Below are 20,726 nucleotides of genomic sequence, written 5' to 3'. Positions count from 1 at the left end.
TTTTACTGCCACATAGAAAATTTCATGGAGTTTTAAACTGCCAGAGGAAGCAAAGAATGGAAGAAAACCCCAGAAAAATAGTGGAGAATAACATCAAACTTTCACATAATACCATAAAATTATGTGAGTCCATGGTGGGGAGTTTCTTGGGAACTAGAAAAGTTATCTATTTCTTTCTTGTCTTCTGAAAAAAAGGCTTCTATTTAAGCTCAGACTTCCAATACACAAACAACTTAGTAGGCAAGAGAATCACATTTAGCTGTAAATATTAACTGTTTTGAACAGACCTGAAAATCAAAGTAGCTGGTGAGCACCTGATTAAAAATACTTTGTGCTGTATATGCTTATAAGCTTTTCTGTTAGAAAAAAAATATTAGTTGAGCATATACTCACTTTATGCTGACTCTTATTTTCCAGAAATAGTCATTTTCTGAGATTAAACTCCTATGCATCCATTAATAGAAGGAGGTAAATTGTTAAAAGTAGGATGGTTTAGCAAATTGTAACAATACTGAAAATTGGCAATTGTTTTATAACTGCCATAGTCCTGTGAGGCCATCAATGCTGAGCAAAGATACCAGTGTACCTGAAATTCTGATTCTGAGTGCTGTAAAGAAACTTGTTTTCTATTTTTGCCTTGGGCAAAGCCTGCTTGTCTACAAACTACTTAAAATTATTGTTTACAACATACAGAATTATTTTCCCAGCCATTAGCATATCCTTAGGTTTCTCCATTACCCTTCTTTCTCCAGGAAAACAAACAAACCAACCCAACAAAAACCTCCACAAACCAACCAACCAACCAACCAAAACTTCAAGCAACTTAGGTGTGAGTGCACACAAACACTCCTGAGGGCATTTTGGTTTGAATATAAAATACTTGAGTCCTTTTTTCTGGTTTTTTTTTTTTCTTTTTGGACTGAAAATGTGTGAACAACCAGCAAACATTTTACAGCTTATTGAGGCTGCTTCTGACTCAGCAGCAACACAAAACTTCTCTTTGAAATCCACTAATTCATTCAGTGAATAATGGAGAAGCACCAATGTCCAATTTGGGGCAAACTGAATACTGGCCTGGAAGCATCCACCTTTCTTTCTGAACTTAAAATTATTCATTACACCAAAAATTCATTCCACTACACTCACAATCAGTAATCAGGTAGTTTGCCACACTGTAGTCATTTACAAATGCTCTTTAAGTGTGGATGAATACACCAGAAAATATAGGGTGTTTCAAGAAACCCGAAGTACATTCCCTGGAGGGTGAATCATCACAAAAACCCCATGACTGCCCTGAAGTGAGATTTTCAAGCTATTGAAAATAACTGAAGTCAAGGGAGTTATTAAACTGTGAATCTGGCTTATGCTTACTTTCTTTAGGATGTATTTAAGAATTTACCAAAGAAGAATAAAAATGCAGCCATGAAAAGGAATTATACTGAATCTCCTAATCTTGTAAACCCTTCTTGGAGCGAAGCTATTCAATTGTATTGTCAAGCTTTATCAGTCCCCCAAATTTTACATGCATCAGTCATTTTCTTTGTATTGGGAGCAAAATCCTGCTTGCTTTACAAATGCAAAAGCTGCTTTGTGATTCATTTCACATAAGTAGTGAAAGATGGATCTGGCTTTTCGTGGATAGTTTGTACATGCTATCTTTATGTCCTTAAAAGCTATAGACCCAAACGGCCTCAATAGTGTAAAGACTGAGTTCACAATTCATTCTCAATATTTATTTATTCTTTAAATAATATGTTTCAGTTAAGAATAAACAGCAAGAGAATACAGCAACACAGGACCAACCTACAGGAACTAAACAGAGGTTTAGATGCACATAAGGTAGACAAGGCTTTATAGTAGGTAGATGTTAGTTGCAGCTTTTCACAGTGGGGATAACAATGTCTGAACAATAAAAACTGCTCTGACCATATTCTTTTACCTGGGTGGATTGTGCTTCACTGCATTTCTTTCCTCTGCTTAGTCAGTATTAAACCAAAATTCTACTGAATTTGAGAAGTTGACATTTGACCTGCTGTTGATTTAAGCTTCTAGAAGCTCATATCAGCACGAGGTCACCGTCAGGCAAAGTCAGTGAATCTAAAAATGGTGCAGAAAAAAAAAAAAGATTAGGCTTTACTTGGATTCAGATTATTTAAACAAACAGACAAGAATTTAGGGAAAACAAAATTGTGTTTCTCATCTGATCGGTCAAATCACTTTATTAAATGATACAATTTACATCTCTGGCATGCACTCTTAAATAAAGTGTCCTTTGCAGTGAGCAAAAAGTCTTTAGACGTGAAAAGCCTTTTATAAAGAGAATACAGTTTTTTGCTACTAGGCAGAAACACAATGTGAGTAGATATTTGGATGTATTAAAAGCAAACCAAAAGGAAAACAAATTATGAACAAGAATTGTGAGTATCGTCAGCTAACATAACTAAAGAAACTAAATTTTCAGTTATATTGTGTATCCAAATACTCTGTATATCAGCAGAGGCACCTCTGAGGGTGAACACAAAAACAACATAGCTACAATACCAGGAGATTTTTTCTTCATATTTACTGAGCATATCTGTGCGTTCAAAAAGAAATGTAAGAAATACTTGCATTAATATATTCAGAACTCACACACAATAGTCACAACTCTATGACAGAAACATGTCCTGCTAGTGGAGAAACATGGTGAAGAGCAGAAAGTGAACAATGCTGTGTGGCTCTTGCTGAAACTCTGCCAAAGGCCTTGGTGTTTTGTTTAGTAGTGGGGGCCTGCTGCTGCCATTGAACTCAGTGCACAGTCTCAATCTGATTTTAGCCTGATTTCCTTTGTGATCGAAGATGTACTCTGCCTGCATGCCTCTTTGTGTCTGTCCTCCCATAAGAACTTTGAAAATGTTCATTTGTTTAATTTCTATGTGTCAGTGGAATAGATCTCAAAGACAAACCATTGCCCACAGACTTTGTAAAAATAGCCTGCTGGGTGGAGGGCAGATACACTTACCAGTGTTGCTATTGAGGGAAATGCTGCAGTGTGAATTCATTCCTTATTAAATAGGGGGGAATCCATATGGGAAAGAGGGCTAGTAAATCCTCAGCAGGAGGAACAAAAACTCTGGAGATCATGTTAAACATCCAAGTTAACCTATGATAGGATACAAAGCCACATGAAACTCAACAATGATCATTTTCTTGTTCACAGAAGTATTTAATGATTAGTTTCTTCTTGTAAATTGAAGAAAATACTAAGGCTTTGTTTCTCTTGGGACACTGGCAGAAGGGCAATGATTCTGTCTGAAACTTGATTCTGCCCTTCTTACATGTTGGTTGCATATTTGAAGGGAAGGAGTTAGAGATTGATCCTAGAGTATGCTTTTCTGTATTGCTCTGTGTTATCACAGCATTAAATCCTTTGTCATTTCATTTTGTATCATAATTTTTTTTCTTATATAAAAATGTAAAAATATTTTTAGCAATTTTTGGTTAGAATGAAGCAACATTTCCTTCTGGTAGATGTACAGCCTTAGAATTTACAGCATGAGTTTCAATGAGAATTCAGAACTTCGAGATCTGCTTTTGAGAGTAAAACAATTATGTTGGGTCAAAATATGCCTTAATGCAAACACATTTGTCTGCTTTCCTGTTTAACAAAGTGAAGGAAAAATTCAAAACAGAAACCTGAAGTTGACCTGGATACAGGGAAACATTTAATTATGGTAATATGGGCCACAGTTCAGCAAAGTACATAATCATGGTGTCCATTTCAGGCCTTCTGTGGTACACATGCACCAAGATTTCTGGAGGAGTTAAGGCAGTGGTGACTTTGAGTTATAAATTCCACTGAATTTCATTTTGAATAATAATTTCATTGAAATTACGTGAAAACTCGACATGTATTTCCAGGGAGATAGGTCAGGATACAAAGACAAGGACTTAAGGCTAATGAGACTACCACAGCCCCATGGTTTTGGTGGGAATGTTCCCAGTCATGATGAAAAGGAGACATTATGGGACTCTGCAGAGGAAAAGGTATTTTTGCCTGTGTGGCAGGCAAATTTACTCCAATTATATGCATGTGTGGCTCTGAGGTGCAAAGCTCATTTTCAGGCATATCCTGGCTGCCTTGTTCATGTCATTTTTCTAAATAATCTTTTCTCTGTAATTTCATATTTTGTGAAATTGGTTTGTAAGGTGCTGCAGCAATATGATCCCAGTTTAAAGGTTTACAGTTCCCATGTCTTCATTTCCTGCTTGGTCAATAGGATCACTCGATTTCAGGGAGGCTTCTGTTTGACTAGAGAATTATTGCCAACTTAAACTCATTAGGGGTGTATTTTTCATCTAATTATTTATTCTCATGGCAAGTTCTAGCTCAACTGACCTTGGGTTTACTTTTCCTCTTTCCTTTATACCAATTATGTTTTATAATTGCTCTAATGGAAATGTCCTTGCAGAGGGAAATGTTTTGTAGCATATTCTTTCTTAATGCATTCATGCTTTAGTTCTTTCTAATCTAATCATTTTACTCACAGAAGACAACCTTACTGAAACTAAGCACAGTTTACAATGCTTCTGCAGTGATTTTAGTTGTCTCTGCGTAACGGATCTTTGACAAATGCTCCATAAAATGAGGATGCAGAGCACTTTGTAAAACTTGGGATTTTCATTTAATGCTTCAACAACATCTAAACTACCCAATAAGCTTGGAATACATAATTTTTTAGCCACATATTTATATTGTTTAAATAAGCTATAAATGCAAGATATGTATCACCAGCTAAAATTATTTCCCATCTCTTCAGATCCCTCAAGACAGTTTATTTGTAACAACTACCCAAAGATTGCTACTCATACTAGACTCATACCAGGTAACACATGTCATAAACCCTCTGTCACATACCAGCATCTACATAGAACAGGTATTGTTCTTGAAAAACAACTTAGCTTTGTCTTCCCAACTGAGAATGCAACACTGTACTTTGAGCTACCTAGATACTAAGAGTAACTGCCCAGCCAGTCAGATTACCACACTGCAGCACTGCTCAGCAAGTAGTGCACTTCACAGAGAAATGAAGGCCGTTCAGCCTCAGACTTGTTTGATAGTTTATTACAAAATTAACTTGCATTCCAGTTTAAATATGCTCTAAATACTTCCCTCATCCTTTTTGTTGTCCAAGTATCACGGTACTGATCTCTGTTAACAACAGCATTCTTCCTGTTGTGTTCAGATTATTTGATTAATTGTAATGTATAAAGCATCATCAAAACTGTCTTGAAATCCATCTGGGATGGATGACTGCTTAGATGGTGTGCATCTAGCACCTTCTAGAGAATCAGGTACCATGCCCACAGACATGCTCTAACTTTTGCCACAGTACTTTCTTAGCTCATTTTTAAAATGCAGTAAAAAACATATGGCAAATAAGCTAGTGCTTCCAACTATTCCACTTCCACTGGAACTTTCCCAAGTCTGGTTATATTTAGTACCTTGGAACTCAGATGTCAAACGCCCACAAAACCAACAAGAGCCTGTAAAATACTTCTTGCTTTAAATGCCCTTATTTTACCTTTTTTTTTTTTTTACTGTTTTTTTTTCCACATTAACTTAACTGCAAACACTTGTACTGTCTCCATCTACATCCTTTCTAGGTTTTTGTATTGAGCATTACTTGCCCCACTTTCATCCCACCCCTCACCCCAAGAATGAGTATTTTTGACTTTTGACAAACAGAACAATCTTAGGTTAGGTGTAAAACTGAGTCTATTCTAGAGGCTGTGAGCCCTGCAGTCATGTGATAACTGCTCCATTCAATTTTGCCTCCTTATCTCTTTAGCTTAGAGATCATCAGGCCAGCAAGAAACTTTCCCTCTTCAACTCAAATCCAAGGATTTTAGAGTTGAAAGAAGGGAAAATGCACCAGGCCCCTCAGCTGCTCATGTTGGACGCCTCCATCCCCTTGGCTGTGGATTGTAGTTTGAATCAGCTGTTGACAAGCAATAGTCAGACCTGGAATCCATGAACATTATATCAGGATCTGTTCTGGACTGTTGAGGGGAGTAAGCATACTGTAGCTGAGAGCCAGCCTGCGTAGTGGCACTCGGGGCAGACAGAGAGCTTTTGCGGGGTGATACAATACCTGCTTGCTTCCCTCCTAACAAAGCTAGACTAGGACTTGGGGCTGGAGGCTCATAAGAAACTTTTTGTTTCCATTCATCTGGTGGCTCAGGAAGTGTTTTCCTACGAGCAGCTGATACTACATTAGCAGCAATGGATTCCTGCATACTTTGGGGCCCAAAAGCTTCATCCACTAGGCCGAGAGGGGATCTTGCTGCTGCTTCCCAGGGAGTCAGTCTCTTGCCGGGCTTGTCGGCCCCTGTGTCAGGCTTGCTGAAGTAATCAGGGGCAGGCTGAAATACAAGAGGAGAAGTAGGAGACGTGGCTCGAGAAATGAATGAAGGTGGTCCCCCAGGAAGTGATAATGAGCGTCCACTGCTTCTTCCCTAGGAAAACAAAATACCAAATACAGTTAAAATTATCACTCAACAAAGAACGTAGTCCATTCTCTTCACTTTCAAACTGGAACAACAGACCCTGAAAGCACGTGACATGCTGGCAATCTCTTTGCATGTCTGTGGGTACTTTTTAATAGTGTAATTTAGTGGAAAAAGAGGAGGTATTAAAGAGGAGGCAGAGAAAGAAACAGGAACAAATACAGAGCAAACTGAATTTTTGAGGAAAGTAAATAGATTAAAGATAGGCTTTTATTGAAAAGGTACAATTATGTTAGGAACTGTGTAGCTTTTCCTCTGCTCAGCTAGTGTGCCTTGTTCTGAAAAGACAAAACCATTCTCAATAATGAAAAAGGAAGTCATCTTGTGAGTTTTGTGTGTGTTTATAAGATTCTTTCAAACATGCAAGCACAGCCTAATTTATTTGATAACAGACCTTAAGACATCTGTCTGAGAACACAGCAGTGGCATTTCTTACTCTAATAATTTTAGACTTATGCTGGTTTTCACCTTTTGGGGCACAAAAATGAACAAAAAGTATTAAAGACGTTAATGCAATCATTCACTTAATACCCTTACATGATGCTACTTAACCTGGCTTCTTTTAAAGGCAATGCCCTCAAAATTTCAGTACATTCCGACCCATTTATAGGAGCAATCCATTCATATTTGGCAAATCCTAATCTTCTTAGTAATGCAGCACTTCGAAACAAAAACTGTGTTCATGAGAAGGTTCTGCTGCAACAGTCATTTGGCAGCATATAAAACAGGTACAGCCTTTTCCTCAAGCCAGAGACAATCTCTGTGTGGCACAGACAAATGACATTGTTCTCTCCAAGTAGTCTCTATGCATGTGGTTCCTGAACTCTTTGATTTCCATCCATTGATTCATGTCCTGAGGTATAAGTGCTGTTAATTCTGAAATCTGGTGTGAAATTCCAGGCTTTTTCACCAGAGGCTTTGCTAGAATTTAATTCTAACAACATTGGCCTGTGTTACACTTCTTAATTAGCTTCCAAAACTTAAAATACCATGAGCATGATCTAGATAGCAGCCAATACATATCTGATCATATAAGGTAGAGCTGTTTTAGGAAAGAGACACATAGAAATGTTGTGAAGGCTTTTCTGTCACAGGATCTTGATGCATTTGAGAAACATCAAAGATCTCTGCTTCACACAGCCTTTTAAGTTCTTTTTTAATATGAGCCTTGGATATGAGAGATGGAAACTACTGATTTCATTATTTTCAGTCAGTTTGGTGGTTCTTGGTCTGACTCTTTTAAAAATAGCATAGTGACACGCAGAGATTATGTAATGAGAGTTTTTGACAACTTTATAACAGGGCTATTCTTTGAAATCAGAAATTCAGTATGTAAGAATTGTTATAGGAAAAGCAAAATCTCAAATATTGATAATCTGGAGAATGTGATAATATCTTTTCAATTGGTCCTTATCAAAGGGAGATGCAGTTATTTTGAATTACATTCTTCCTAAAATTCATAGTGGTTGTCATCATCATGATATACTTTCCTATGAGCTCCAAGAGAAGGAAACAAAAATTTGTATCATTTTTATTTCCAATAAATCTAGGAAAATTAAAGACTGGTTTTGGATTGAAACAATTCCACTACATTCTGTAAAGTGGCTGCAAGTTGAAACAGTTATTAACCCTTTGGATTAGGGGGAATATTTTTCTAATTTTCATGTCAATTCACAGATAATTGTTGGATTTCTTTCATCACCCATGGAAGAAATGAAGTGACTGCATCAGTATCGTCCAGTATGCCATCGTGCTTCAGTGTTTACCTCAAGGAGGACAAATTTTGTCTGTAAACTTGCTGACTGCTAAGACTGTTGTGGCAGTACCTGTCAAAATAAAAGCAATCCAACAGTACACTACACAGCAGATTTTTGTATATTACATAGCAACTTACTTTTGCAATAGTTTATTGAGATAAAAGCCATTATCTCCTCCAATTTTGTTCTGAAATTGATTCAGAATATATAATATCACACATTTCTTTGACACTCCATGGTAAATAGGTTTTAAGCGCTTGCAGAAAAGTATGATTTTTCTAAAATATGAGTGTATCTCAGATGCAGGAACTGAGAGATGATAAATATTGCCTTGGTTTTGTTGCAGCTTATTTTTATGGAGGGTAGTGGTTTTCCTAGGCTGAAAGTCTAGGTCTGAACATTTCTAAATTCAAATCAGATCTCTGGTTGTTATTCATATACTGATTTCTGTCACTACTTTGATGCTCAGCACCTTTAAAAATAAGAACATAGTATTTGGAATTCAGGCAACAGTCACTGGAATTCATCATTCATTTACTGGATTACAGCAGTCAGGTGTTGTGACTCCTTATGTTATTTTCTCTTCATATTTAATTCTTAGAGATACATCTTTTGACAAGATGTGAAAATAGTACTAGAAAGAATGCACAAACTTCAGCTCATAAATGAGACAGTAGGAAATACAAAGTGCAAGTAACAGTGGTGAGACACTGGAACAGGTTGTCCAGGGAGATTGTGAATGCCCCCTCTGTGAAGGTGTTCATGGCCGGGTTGGATGGGACCTTGAGCAACCTGGTCTAGTGCGAGGTAGGAGGTGTCCCTGCCCATGGCAGGGTGTTTGAAACTATATGATCTTTAAGGTCCCTTCTATGATTCTATGAAATAGAGAAAAATTGTTCTATTCTCCCTCTCCCTTAAGCTATAACAAGACAATCATAAAGTGAGGAGTAAAGATTTTCCGTTTTTCTTCCAGAAATCAAAGTAGAAGGGAAAGAAGAAGGATATGCTACCAGTATTATTACATTATCCTGTATTATGTTACTGTAATCTTGTTGTAAAACAGCCAATATAATGATGTACCAGAACTTGAAGTACACTGCAGAACAAACCAGAACACTGCAGAGTGATTAACTTGTTTGTCATTGCCTTGTGTGAACATATTTGGAGGGAAAAGTCTTTTCTACAATACTTATTGAAGGAAAAATGAGTTTTGGATGACAAGCACAGGAAAGACAGTTCAGTCCATTGCAATCAAAATGCCTGTGTGGAAAGGAAAGAGAAGGGTGCTGCCAACCCTGGCATAAACTAATTCCTCGGCTCAGTTTACCCCTCTGTAAATGAAAGGAACGCAGTGCTTTCCATGAGCATTTAATCTTCAACCGTACATGGTTTTCAAAGCACAATACAACTATGCCTGCTAAAAAGCACATGGCTGAAACTTTTTCAGTCACAGGCATCTTAGCATTCTTTGGAATAGTTAATTTCTTGTAAGGAAGAACATTTGCTGCCACCTCCTGGACTTTCTATTGCACAGTTTAGAGGAAGATCAGCTACAAAATCTCGTGAACGAACATTTGAAAAGCAAGTGCAAAGTTGGTCCTAAGTTCTGTCCTTGCTGTTCTGTATGAACAGTGAAAGGGTTTTAAGTTGATATAAAGTAAAGGGTATATTTTTGTATAAAATCTTTCTAACTGAAATTTTCAGTCTTAGCTGTTTGGTTTCTTTCTTGTTCACTTCATCCCAAATGATGCAACCATTTCAGATTTATCTCAACCAAATGAATCTGTATAGTTCAACTATATCAAAGAGTGCAAGTAAGGAAAATATTTATCAATGACAAACATTTCTAGTATCTTTTCCATAGAAAAGTGGTACCACTGCATATTTAAGAACTGGCTTGAGACTGATCTTTGTATCCAAAGTTTCTCATATTTCCATGGAAACTTGCCTATATAGATTGAAAGTGGGAGCTTTATATAGGCTCTATAGGAGAATTTTTCTGTTTGCAGCTAGTTCTTGAGACCTCTTTTAGCAGCAGTAACATCCTGTCAGGATGGAGGACTTTTTCTTTTTTTTTCCTATTACAGGCCTAAGCTGCTGTAGGCTGTGATGTCTTTGGGCACTAGGCCTAGCACCTGATGGTCAAGGTTTCTGAGCTTCAGTGAGAAACTGAAGCAGTGGAAAATTGACCTGCGTAGCTCACAATGAGGTTACAATGAGACCAGGAAAAGAAAAAGATGAAGAAATGGGGCAAGGAAGATACATTTGGGGAAAAGAACCTGTGCCTACTACTGTAACATTTTCTTCCCCAGAAGGGTGGAATTTTGGGACTTCTGCCCCATCCAGTGCCATTTCAGGGATTCATTCAGGACATACTAGGATTATAAAGTGAAGGAGTATATTGTGCAAAAGGTGCTTTCACTGGCTGGATTTCATAGCTGGTCACTGAAGATTCTCTTACTAGAATTCCAGCTGGGCATATATGGTCTTTTAGTCCTCACAGTCTGATGTTAAGGGTCACTTCCTTTGCTACAGTAATTATTTCATATGCTACTGGACTCTGAAGATGCTAAGTGTCCTGAACTGGACACCCAAAGTTACTGACTGTCTTAGCATCTGTGCCACACACTTCTTGCATTGTTTACTCATACTGTAAAAATGAACTATAGTGTAGAAATTACTTGGATGCTAATAGAAAAAATCTATGAGGCAGTAATTCTGCATGAAGAGCACACTTTGAAGAGTGTACATTAAGAAGGGAATGGTGCTAAGCATGAAACAGAAGCACAGAACAGTAAAGAGCTATTTGTCAGATGGGCAAGTACCATTCTGTGCCTTGAACTGAGTCTGCAGAAAGAAAGTGGCAGATTGCAGATGTTTTGGCCAGACAGCCACCCAGGGGGGATTGGATTAAGCTGATATAGACAACATAAATTCCAAGTGTCGCTATTTGCAATCCAGACAGTAGTGTTTAATGTAGTTCTTTCATAATTATATTCAAATAGTGTCAGGTGTGTGCTTCAATACTGTTCCTGTAGCAGTACCAGGTCTGCTACCAGTTTCTCTACCAAAACACCTCCCTGGAAGCAATCTTCCATGAGAAACATTTGTGATCTTGTACATCTGAAATGCTCATGGAAGTACAGTGCAGGTGTTCATTCACATCAGCATAGAAAGTCACATTGCTGCCTCTCTTTTTGTGTAATCTTTTGAATTTTTAATGGAATATCATCATGATATTTATTTTTTTTCTTATTTGTCACACCTCTGCACTTTCTGGCATCAGCCAAGCAAGCTGCAAGGAACTGTGTGAAAGACTTTTCTGAAGACAGAGTTCAGTTTAGTTCATAAAGGACATTCAGGTGACATGGCTTGGAGTGGCAGAAATACCTTTACATATCTTCAACTGTTACTTAACCAAAGACATTTAAACTTCAGACAGATTTTAAGGTTTTCTTGTCACCTGTTTAGGTTCCACCTCTAAGTTACAGGCCCAATAAAGGAAAATTACCAAGACTCTAGGAAGGAGAATAAGTGTACACAGATTCCCACACTTTTTTTCTGCTCACAGTGTAAAGCTGCATAACAACAGCAACCTGCACATTGAGACTACAAGTGGCCTCCCCTCAGATCAAAAGAAAAAATCAATAGCCATTATTGATGCTTGGGGGGGGGAAGGGTACATTTTTTTGCTAAATCATTCTTTAATAAATTGACAATATTTGTCCATAGGTGGCTACTGTAAGGAAAATTTTTCTTCTAATATGAGTGTATGGTATTCCTTGCTTTGCAATCAGTTAAAGCTCATACTGAAATCAAAGAGCATTGTGCTGCCTGTCAGCCTTTGCAATGCAACATGTGTTACAGTGATTGGGAGTGCATTTAATCTCTGTAATGTTTTTCCTTCTGTTTGTTGTGCAATTCTTAGATCAGTTAAAATCTGTTGTTTCAGATACAGATGGAAACATCAAGAGAAACACACCCTCTGTTCAAGAGTTCAGTCTTAACACCTATTTAGAAATTACCTGGTTACTTTCATGGCAGCTTTTCTTTAATTGCCTGAAATTATAAAGGGACTCCCTGACCTAAGATGTCTGTCTTAAAGACATTAAAAAAAAAAAAGGATTCTTGGTGAAAACACTGTTGTTATATTTATTATCCCACACAGGAAGCCTTTATCCAGATAGTCAAGCTGTAAGCATGGTTCAGGAGGTTATTTTCCTCATAGCTGAGTTTCCTCAGCCTAATGGAGTGTGAGTTCAGATATTATAACATACTACCACATATGTTTGTGCAGGTTTCACACAGACACAAATGAAAAGCAATTTCTCAAGATCATTACAAACAGGAATAGATTCTTTTTCCTTTAAAAACTGCAGAGGATAACAGGAGACTTGATTAGCATGCTATATAAAGACAAAGTCTTTGCCTGCCTTACTCAAGGAAGCAAATGTTAAAACCATGGAAATATCATCATATGGTTATTTTTAGCTGATAATGGAAGAGTTCAAGTCTGTTTCTGTAGAGATGTTTCCAAGAAAATATTTCACTGAGCTTCAGGACTTTGTCCTAATTTTAAAATAATTAGATAAAACCCCTAAAGTGCCTCCTGCAGAATGCAACCAGCCTGGAAAGCACTTGTCAAGGAGCTTATGAGTGATTCCAGCTCCTCCCTTGTGTAATCACATGCAAAGGTAACATTTCCTATAGAGTAAGAGCAGTCATTGTCATGGGTACTAGGAAGTTGTGATGCTGTGATATGAAATTGTCAGGCTCACATTTTCCCAAGAAATCTGCCAGCAGGGAGTCAGTCAGAGCTGCTGAATCCACATCGTTCTGAAGATCTTACCATGTTTCTTCCTTGTATAACATTTATGTTTCAGCTGAGTAGAGTCATTACAGAATATCATTATGTCAAGCCTTGTAGTTAAGAGTTGCACTTGCCATGCTGAACCGCCAAAGCAATCAGTGGAATACTGGGCATTTGAATTCAGGCAAAGTAAGTTGAATCATGTTTTGTTAAAAAGGCAAGACCAGAAGAGTGGGTCTTTTTAGAACCAATAGTTTCTTATTCTAAATCCTACAAAATTGGTAAAAATATCCTGGAAAAAGAGAGGAGAGAGATTTTGCAGACTGTTAGTTGTGAAGAGTGCTCTTGTTTCACTGGTTATTTCCCTACCTCATGGTGTACAGAGGATTCACAGCAGAGATGCTGGAACAGCAGAGAGTGATGGCAGGGCTGGTCCTTTCTTGAGGTATCCTCCTGGATACTTGATAAACAGTGCTCCTCCTACATCATATCACATGCTGCCAAGTTCTCTTTGTAATTGCTAATAATCTTTCAGCAGAGTTCACCTTAGTACTTCCATGGAGCTATCTAGGATAATAACACTGTTGTCTCTCGGAGCAATGATCTATTAATAGGGCCTGATTTTTTAAAGCTCACTCTTTTTGCTGGGTATTAGCATTTTGCTATTTGCTGGGTAGCAGCATTTTGGTTCTTTCACAGCATCATTTTGTAAATAGTAGAGGAAAAAAATCATGGCCAGTGATGCAAGAACTCTGTTATCTAAGAGCAGTCTAGAAAATTTCAACGAAAGGTTAGAAATACTCAGCCATCTCTGTGCAGAATAATTAAACCCTTCTTGCTCACTGCTTTCTTCCCCTGTACCTTCAGCATTTAATGATTCCCTGATAGGTATTTGATCCTGTGCAGTCTTTGCTTTTTTCTGAAGTTTCCTTCCCACTCCTTGGCTCTCTTTAGTCTTGGTACTTTTTCCTCTCAAAATTGCTGCTTTGCCGCTTAGTGCTTAGTTCAGACCTTCCTATCCAAACCACTCACCAACCCCTCACCTTGTACTTTTTGGAGCCTGCTGATTCCTCAAATTCCTAGTATTTCTTTACTTCAAATACAAATTTGTGTAAATTATGAATATTTGGTTTAGTGTGAACAATAACTGAAAACAAAGCTGTTTTCATGAAAAGGAAGTGATATGCAAACTGGTGCAGTATAATACCTCCAGTGTGTGCTATAATTAAATGTGCTAAAACCAAACATAAAACACTTGAATTCCTCTTTTAATGTGAACATATTGGAAATACTATTATTCGGGGTGGACTAAAATTAACCGTTAAATATGGTTACGGGTCAAAATAACAAATGTGTCTTGGTAGACTTGTCATAATGTATTAAAAGTACTCTAATAGCTTTGTTAGGAAACCATTTACAAAAGCTCACTGTCCTTTCAAAGTGAAATTTCAGATACTGTCTCTGTACCCAAACCATTCATTTTCTTGACATTTCAGCTATATTTGACATCATCATTAGCTTTTAATTTGGACCCAGGACAATGAACAGCTCAACTTTTCTCTAAATACCTGCTTCACAAGAGATTCCATGTTGGATAAAGCTGTTACTTTAAGTAGACTGCTCTTCTGAAATATTAGTAAGAGTTACAGACTTACCTGATTGGTAAATAGTCTTCAAGCCAAGCTGGATCCAAGCACTGTGCATGTAGAATGGTATGTGTATACATGGAATTGGATTCCCAGTTGGACTTTGAATGGGATCTGAGCCAAGTTAAGAGGACCAGTTCACTGGGGCTTTTGCTCTTAATTCTTATCAGTACTTTACAAAATCCTTCTGTCATGCTATAGGCCACATGAAATACTTGTATTTGTAACAGAAAAAAATCCAAACCCCAGATTTTCAGCCCAGGTATGCTTCCTTTTCTTCTGCACAAAGTCATGAGAAGAAAGGCTAATAGATATATTTTATCTTGCTATAACAGCAGCTGACCTTTTGCTTATCACTGTAAACATGTTTATGATTTAATAGACTTCCTAAGTGAAATTTTGGGTTGTGCTGAAAGTGAAAGAAATGGCAAAATTATTTTAAAGATGACAATTACGTATTTCTGACTTTCAGGTGAATTTAGTTCTAGACAGGTGACTCCAGGAACTGAAATGTTCTGGTTTAGGCCATAGCTTCTTGCTTAAAATCTCCTCATTAAGGAAATATTCATGAGGCAGTTGGGTGAACAAGTACAGAAGTGTGATTATCATTCACAGATGTGTTTTACAGGAGGAGACTATGAGTGAAAATGTGTAAAGAAGTATGAGATTGGATTTCTGTGTCTCTCTCTAGCAGCACTACTTATCTTTGGCAGGGTTCTTTGTTCCATGTAGATACTAGTATCTTAAACCTCTACCTAAAATAGTGTATATACCTTCAAATAAAACTTTTACCAGAGGGGCAGAGGGAGGAAAGAGAAAGGAAGGGGAAGAGGAAGGAGAAGGGGAGGGCAGAGAAAGGGACAGGAGGGAGGAGATTTCTTATTACCAGGGTAGCATAGAAAATAGGTTTCCCCTAAAATATACTGTGCATATAAATGAAGCAAAAATAGCAACCAAGCCAAAGGGAAAAAAAAATTAAAAAATCAAGCAGGTATAGAGGAAAGGGACACGTTTAATGATAGAAGAAAAATACAGATATTGACAGTGGAAAACAGGTAGAAGGGAGATCTCCAAAGGATTAAAATATTGCTACCTTCTATTTCCAGGTAAATACAGTGTAATTCTTTCTTGAGTTTTCCAAACTTTTCTTTTTACAGATTCACAGATTGGTTCCCTGCACACACACACCCCACACCCACCAAATTTCCCATCATTCTCCTGAATTTTAATGGGATAGAGCACTTGGTCTTTCTTCAAATACAGTCAGTATCCTAATCCAAAATTTAAAGGAGAAAGTAGGATTTTGGAGGCCCAAAATTCAGAGTGATTTGTATTAGCTTGATTAGACTTTGATTCCAAGTCTGCTTTCTTCATGTACAGCCAAATGCATTCTTCTCCACTTTAAGTGCAGTTTTAAGTTACCACCCTGGGACCAAGCTGAGGTGATTCTGTTCATACATGGGGAATGTTTTCTTCATCAAGATAGACAGTTCTGTTAAAACTCCTGTGATATAAAAGATCCATATCTGGTCTGTAGCTAACTGAATGATAGTTTAAATTAGTACATCACCACATTCTGCCATCTTTACTCACAGAGTGATGTTTTTCTCTTTAGTTTCACACTTGGGATGGATTTTGGTACTCTTAGTTGTGTGAAACGACCTTTTTTTTAGACATATCATCACTGATGTTAACAGGACTGCTTACTGAAAAACATGCTGAGCTATTTCTTGATTTCAGCAAGACTGTGTATTCAATGTGGTATCATACAGCAGGTTTCAAGAGCACAGACAAAAGAATTTTCTACAATAGCAGTATTTCAATCCTTAGTCCCCAATACAAGTAAAAGGTGAAAGTATGAGACCAGAGTAAAAAGATTTAAAGAGGGAAGAAGCACCATAAAGCCCCAAGTGAAAAGAATAAAATATGTATGACAGACCAAAAGGAAGACATTGTTGTATCTATGATTTACTGTTAAGTGCTACCTTCTGTGGCATATACTACTCTGGTTGCAAGAATCAGTACTCTCCAATGTATGCATCCCTTCAGGTCTCAATCGCTGCGCTTTCACAAGAAACTATTGCATTACATTGCAGCTGCAAAACACAGCTCACCTCTCTGACTTCAATAGTTACTGGCTTCTGCCTTACTTACCGGATTCAAGGCCCACTTTGGCTAAACATGTCTGCACTTGGGATATCAAATTTCCCCAAAATGGGAAATCTTTAGCAATTTTTCCAGCTGTCTTTCCACCTCTTTTAGACTTCAAAACACTCCAGCATGTCTTATAGCACATTCTCTGTGAAATCACAGAGGCAATTAATGATTTTGGATCACAGCTGATCCACATAGCTTACAAACTAAATCCCTGGCTGATCAATCAGATTCCTGTGGAAGGACCTTTGAGCCAGGACAGATTCTGATTGAGTTCTGTGAGGCTTACGCAGGCCAAAAGTCTATCCAGATGTATTCTGCTAATGATCAGTCAGAGTATCTATTTTCTCTATGAATGTATTTTATGCTATGCTAGTAATACATATTACTATCTATTAATATAATTTAATAAGGCACTTTTTTTAGCATTTTTCTTTTTAAAAAAAGTCCTCAAATCCCTAGGTCATTAGAACACAGATGGAGAGGGGGGCAGAAAGAAAGCTCTTCTCTATTAATTCAACATAACAGGAGTATGGCTTACTGTTGTTGGAGTCCTGAAGCAAAAACCTAGTGTCCTGCTTACTTAATGCAATGGTATCTATTCATTTCAGGATGTTCTGTGTATAAAACATCAGATAATAAAATTTTTATCTATTTTGATTCCTTAAAAAAGTTCAAATATTTTGGACCCAGATTGGAGGTGATATATCTAATACCTTTGGCACTGGTTGTGTGCTAGGTTTTACCACTGCAGTTGATTGCAAGCAAAATGGACACTAAGTTTCAGCTATAAGGTTTACTCTTCAATAGTTGATGGCTTCCACACCTGTGCAGTGACACCAGCTTTCTTTGCTGAAAATTTTGGCCTCGGAGCAGTAAACAAAGAGGACGACGTGGTGGTTTCTGGCTTAGAAAATGCAGAGTAGCCTGTAGGTGAATAGGATTCATTGACTGGGAGAGAGGCATTTGACTGGAACGAAGGTTGTGTGCTGTAGGCTGGCACGGAGTACACTGAAGATGCCCGAGCATGAGGAGGAGAGCCAGCAGCAGGTGGTCTAAAAGGTAGAGGTTGCTTTGAAATGGACAACTTCGGTGTCTGCTTAATAGCAAAGCTTTCCTTAGTACTAGGAGGTTGAAAAGTAAATAAAGATGCATCAAGTTGATAAGGTTGATGTTTCATAATATCCAAAGTATTGAGACCTTTCTTAGGTTTTCTTTTTGTATTTTTGGTAGCAGCAACGGACTTAGAAGAAGGCTTCATAGCACCAGGAGGATAAGATGGGCTGTAGATGGGATTATAAGCGACAGGTGGAGGTGCTCGGACATTAGGTGAGTATTTCCAAGAGGCTGGTAAAGATGGAGTTGGAGATGAGGCTCGTGCCGTGTTTGCTTGCACAGTCTCTGAATCTACCACATACTTCTCCATTCGGGAGTGCCTTCTGGCAAATAACTGTGCTCCTTTTCCACTCATGGCTGGTGGCATCTCAAAGGGTGGCTTTGTTTCTTCAGCAGCTGGTGTGACTGGGGTCTTGGAGGTGTGGTTTGGACTCGCTAGCATTGCTTGAGGCCCTTTGAAAGGACCAGCTAAGTCTAGAGTATTTGGGGGATGGACAGGAGAATGAGGATACTGTGGAGATTTGAGCGGTGCAGGATACGCTGCCTGAGGTGAGGCTGGTGCTGGGAAAGAAGGAGCCTTGTTAGGAGCCACAGCCGAAGGTGACCAAACTGGTGAAACTGGAGTACCAGCAGCAGGAGGAATCTTGAGTGAAGGCTTTGGAGCAACAGGAGGAGGTGCCTTTTGTTTAGATGCTTGAGTCTGCATGAAATTGCAAGCTTCTGCTCCCAGACTAAGGTAGTCTTCTTCAGGTCCTGACTCAAAACCAGCTCCAGTACCTTTTTTGCCTTCTGCATTGTGCACAAGGGACAACAGGGCAGGATTAGGACTTACTTTAGGTGCTTCTTTGAAAGAGAACATAGGTTTTGAAGTGCTTCTTCTCTTTGCCTCTTGTAGTATCCCTGTTCTCTTGGCTGGCACTGAGATCCTTTCATCCCTGGAGGCTATGCGCTCTGTGGGCTCAGTGTGTGACCACACAGAGGAGGCAGTGCTGGCCACAGGGGCTGAAACAGGTCTGTACAGAGCCTCAGGGGGTGGGCTAACAGAGCAGTAAGGAGGTGGTGCTGGTATATCTGAAAGAGGACTAGTGACATTTCTTACAGGTGAAAATGGTGCAGCTGCTCGGTTTTGAACCCCGGAAGAGAAGGGCTTAGCTGTTTTATTCAAAGATGCTGATTTTTGAGCTTCAGAGGGCTGAAAAGAGAGGTTTGTTTCTGGTGCTAAGCCAAAGCCATTTTGTTGTATCATTTTGTTATGATTCTGGCTCACTTCTGTGTAGCTTTTGCTCACACAGGTCTGCTGTCTTGTCATTTCTTCCTCTTTTGTTTGATAGACTGAAGAGCTTACTTTCTGGAAGTTTTCTGACATGGTGGCTTCCCTTCGTTCCTCTGTGTGAACTGTGTGTGCCTTTACCTCCTCCTGCTCAGCTGTAATCTGATCCATCCTCTGCCTCCTCTTGGCAAACATGAGGGCCCCTTTACCTGTGCTCTCTGGAAGCGTCTGCATCTCCTCTCCACTTTTTGTTTTCTTTTCAACCTCAAGTAAACCACTATCCCAGTCAAAAGTCACAATCTTACCGTCCTTGTCAATGTCAGAGAAGAAATCTTCATCTATTTCTGACTCACTTGTTGCAAGCAAACTCACTTCAAAGGCGTTTTCTTTGTCTCCCTCTTCACCTTCTCCTTCTTCACCTTCGTCTTCGTAACGCTCTAGCTCCCCAGTACCGTAGCTGACTAAAGTGTATTTCCGAGCCCTTTGACGACGCTTCTTGAACATCAACACCCCCTTGGAGTGGGGGTTGGGGGCTGCTGTCAGCAGCAATGCAATACTTTTACATTTAGATTTGGCTTCTTTGACCTGCTTCTCTGACAGACTCTCACTTCGCCGGAGCCCTGTGGCAAGAATCAAAGCACACAGTTAATTGCATGGAGCCCAGGGAACTACAAGGAGACTAATAACAAATAGTTCTGCATTCGTCTGTACTGAAATTTACCAGTGTCCTATTCTTCCACCTTAAAATATTTATTTTCTCTTTATGGAGAGCTCATTATACTTAAGCTTTTCCCACAATATAAACTTCGTTGTAAATTCCATACCCAGCATTCCTTAGAGTCACTCCCATGCAAATTCAAAGGCTACATCACTGTCATTAGGACACCAGGAGCATTATGTGTGTCTTTATTTATGTCACTCCTGATTTTTATTCCTGTAAGTAATCTCAGTAGCAACAGGCAGATGATATGTTCTCATTTATTCAATTTCTGTGGTCTAGTATTTACCGAGTGTTTGACCACAGTTCCTAGGCTCACAGCATATGCTCCCAGCCAGCCAGGCCCATGACTAACATCTAAGGCCAAGTGAAACTGGATGTACTCTTCCTGACAGTAGTAATGGTTTCTGACATTTCTGTGTTTATTTTACTCATATGAATTACAAAATGTGAGTAGCTGCTGAAAGTCAGTATGCTTCTTTGTACTAGCTATTTAAAAGCAAGTATATTTCCACAAAGGCATACACAGAAGCTGTTAGCATTAACTTTCAACCCTTGGAAGACAGGATTTTGGCCATGGTACTCAATGAAAGTGAGCTTAGATCGTGTAACAACCCAAAACATAATTCAGCATTTGTGTAGGGCAGTGTGGATAATTGTATAGGAAAATCTGGCAATCTGGTGAGCATATGTAAATAATACATAT

The 20,726-nt window shown here is 38.6% G+C and overlaps 1 protein-coding gene across 1 annotated transcript in view; it reads right to left on the bottom strand.

The window, feature by feature from the left end:
* Positions 1-5,048: 5,048 nt before the first annotated feature.
* SYNPO2 (synaptopodin 2) overlaps positions 5,049-20,726 on the bottom strand; it is a 71,710-nt gene continuing 56,032 nt past the window's right edge. The window contains exons 4-5 of the mRNA XM_009911760.2: positions 17,743-19,922; positions 5,049-6,498 (exon numbers count right to left, since the gene is read on the bottom strand). Coding sequence (XP_009910062.2) covers positions 5,932-6,498; positions 17,743-19,922 — 2,747 coding nt within the window. The 3' untranslated portion in view covers positions 5,049-5,931. The remainder of the gene's footprint in view (positions 6,499-17,742; positions 19,923-20,726) is intronic.

The sequence above is a fragment of the Dryobates pubescens genome, chromosome 24 (genome assembly GCF_014839835.1).
Source record: "Dryobates pubescens isolate bDryPub1 chromosome 24, bDryPub1.pri, whole genome shotgun sequence".
Classification (NCBI taxonomy): domain Eukaryota; kingdom Metazoa; phylum Chordata; class Aves; order Piciformes; family Picidae; genus Dryobates; species Dryobates pubescens.
This window is presented reverse-complemented; position numbering and strand designations above follow the sequence as displayed.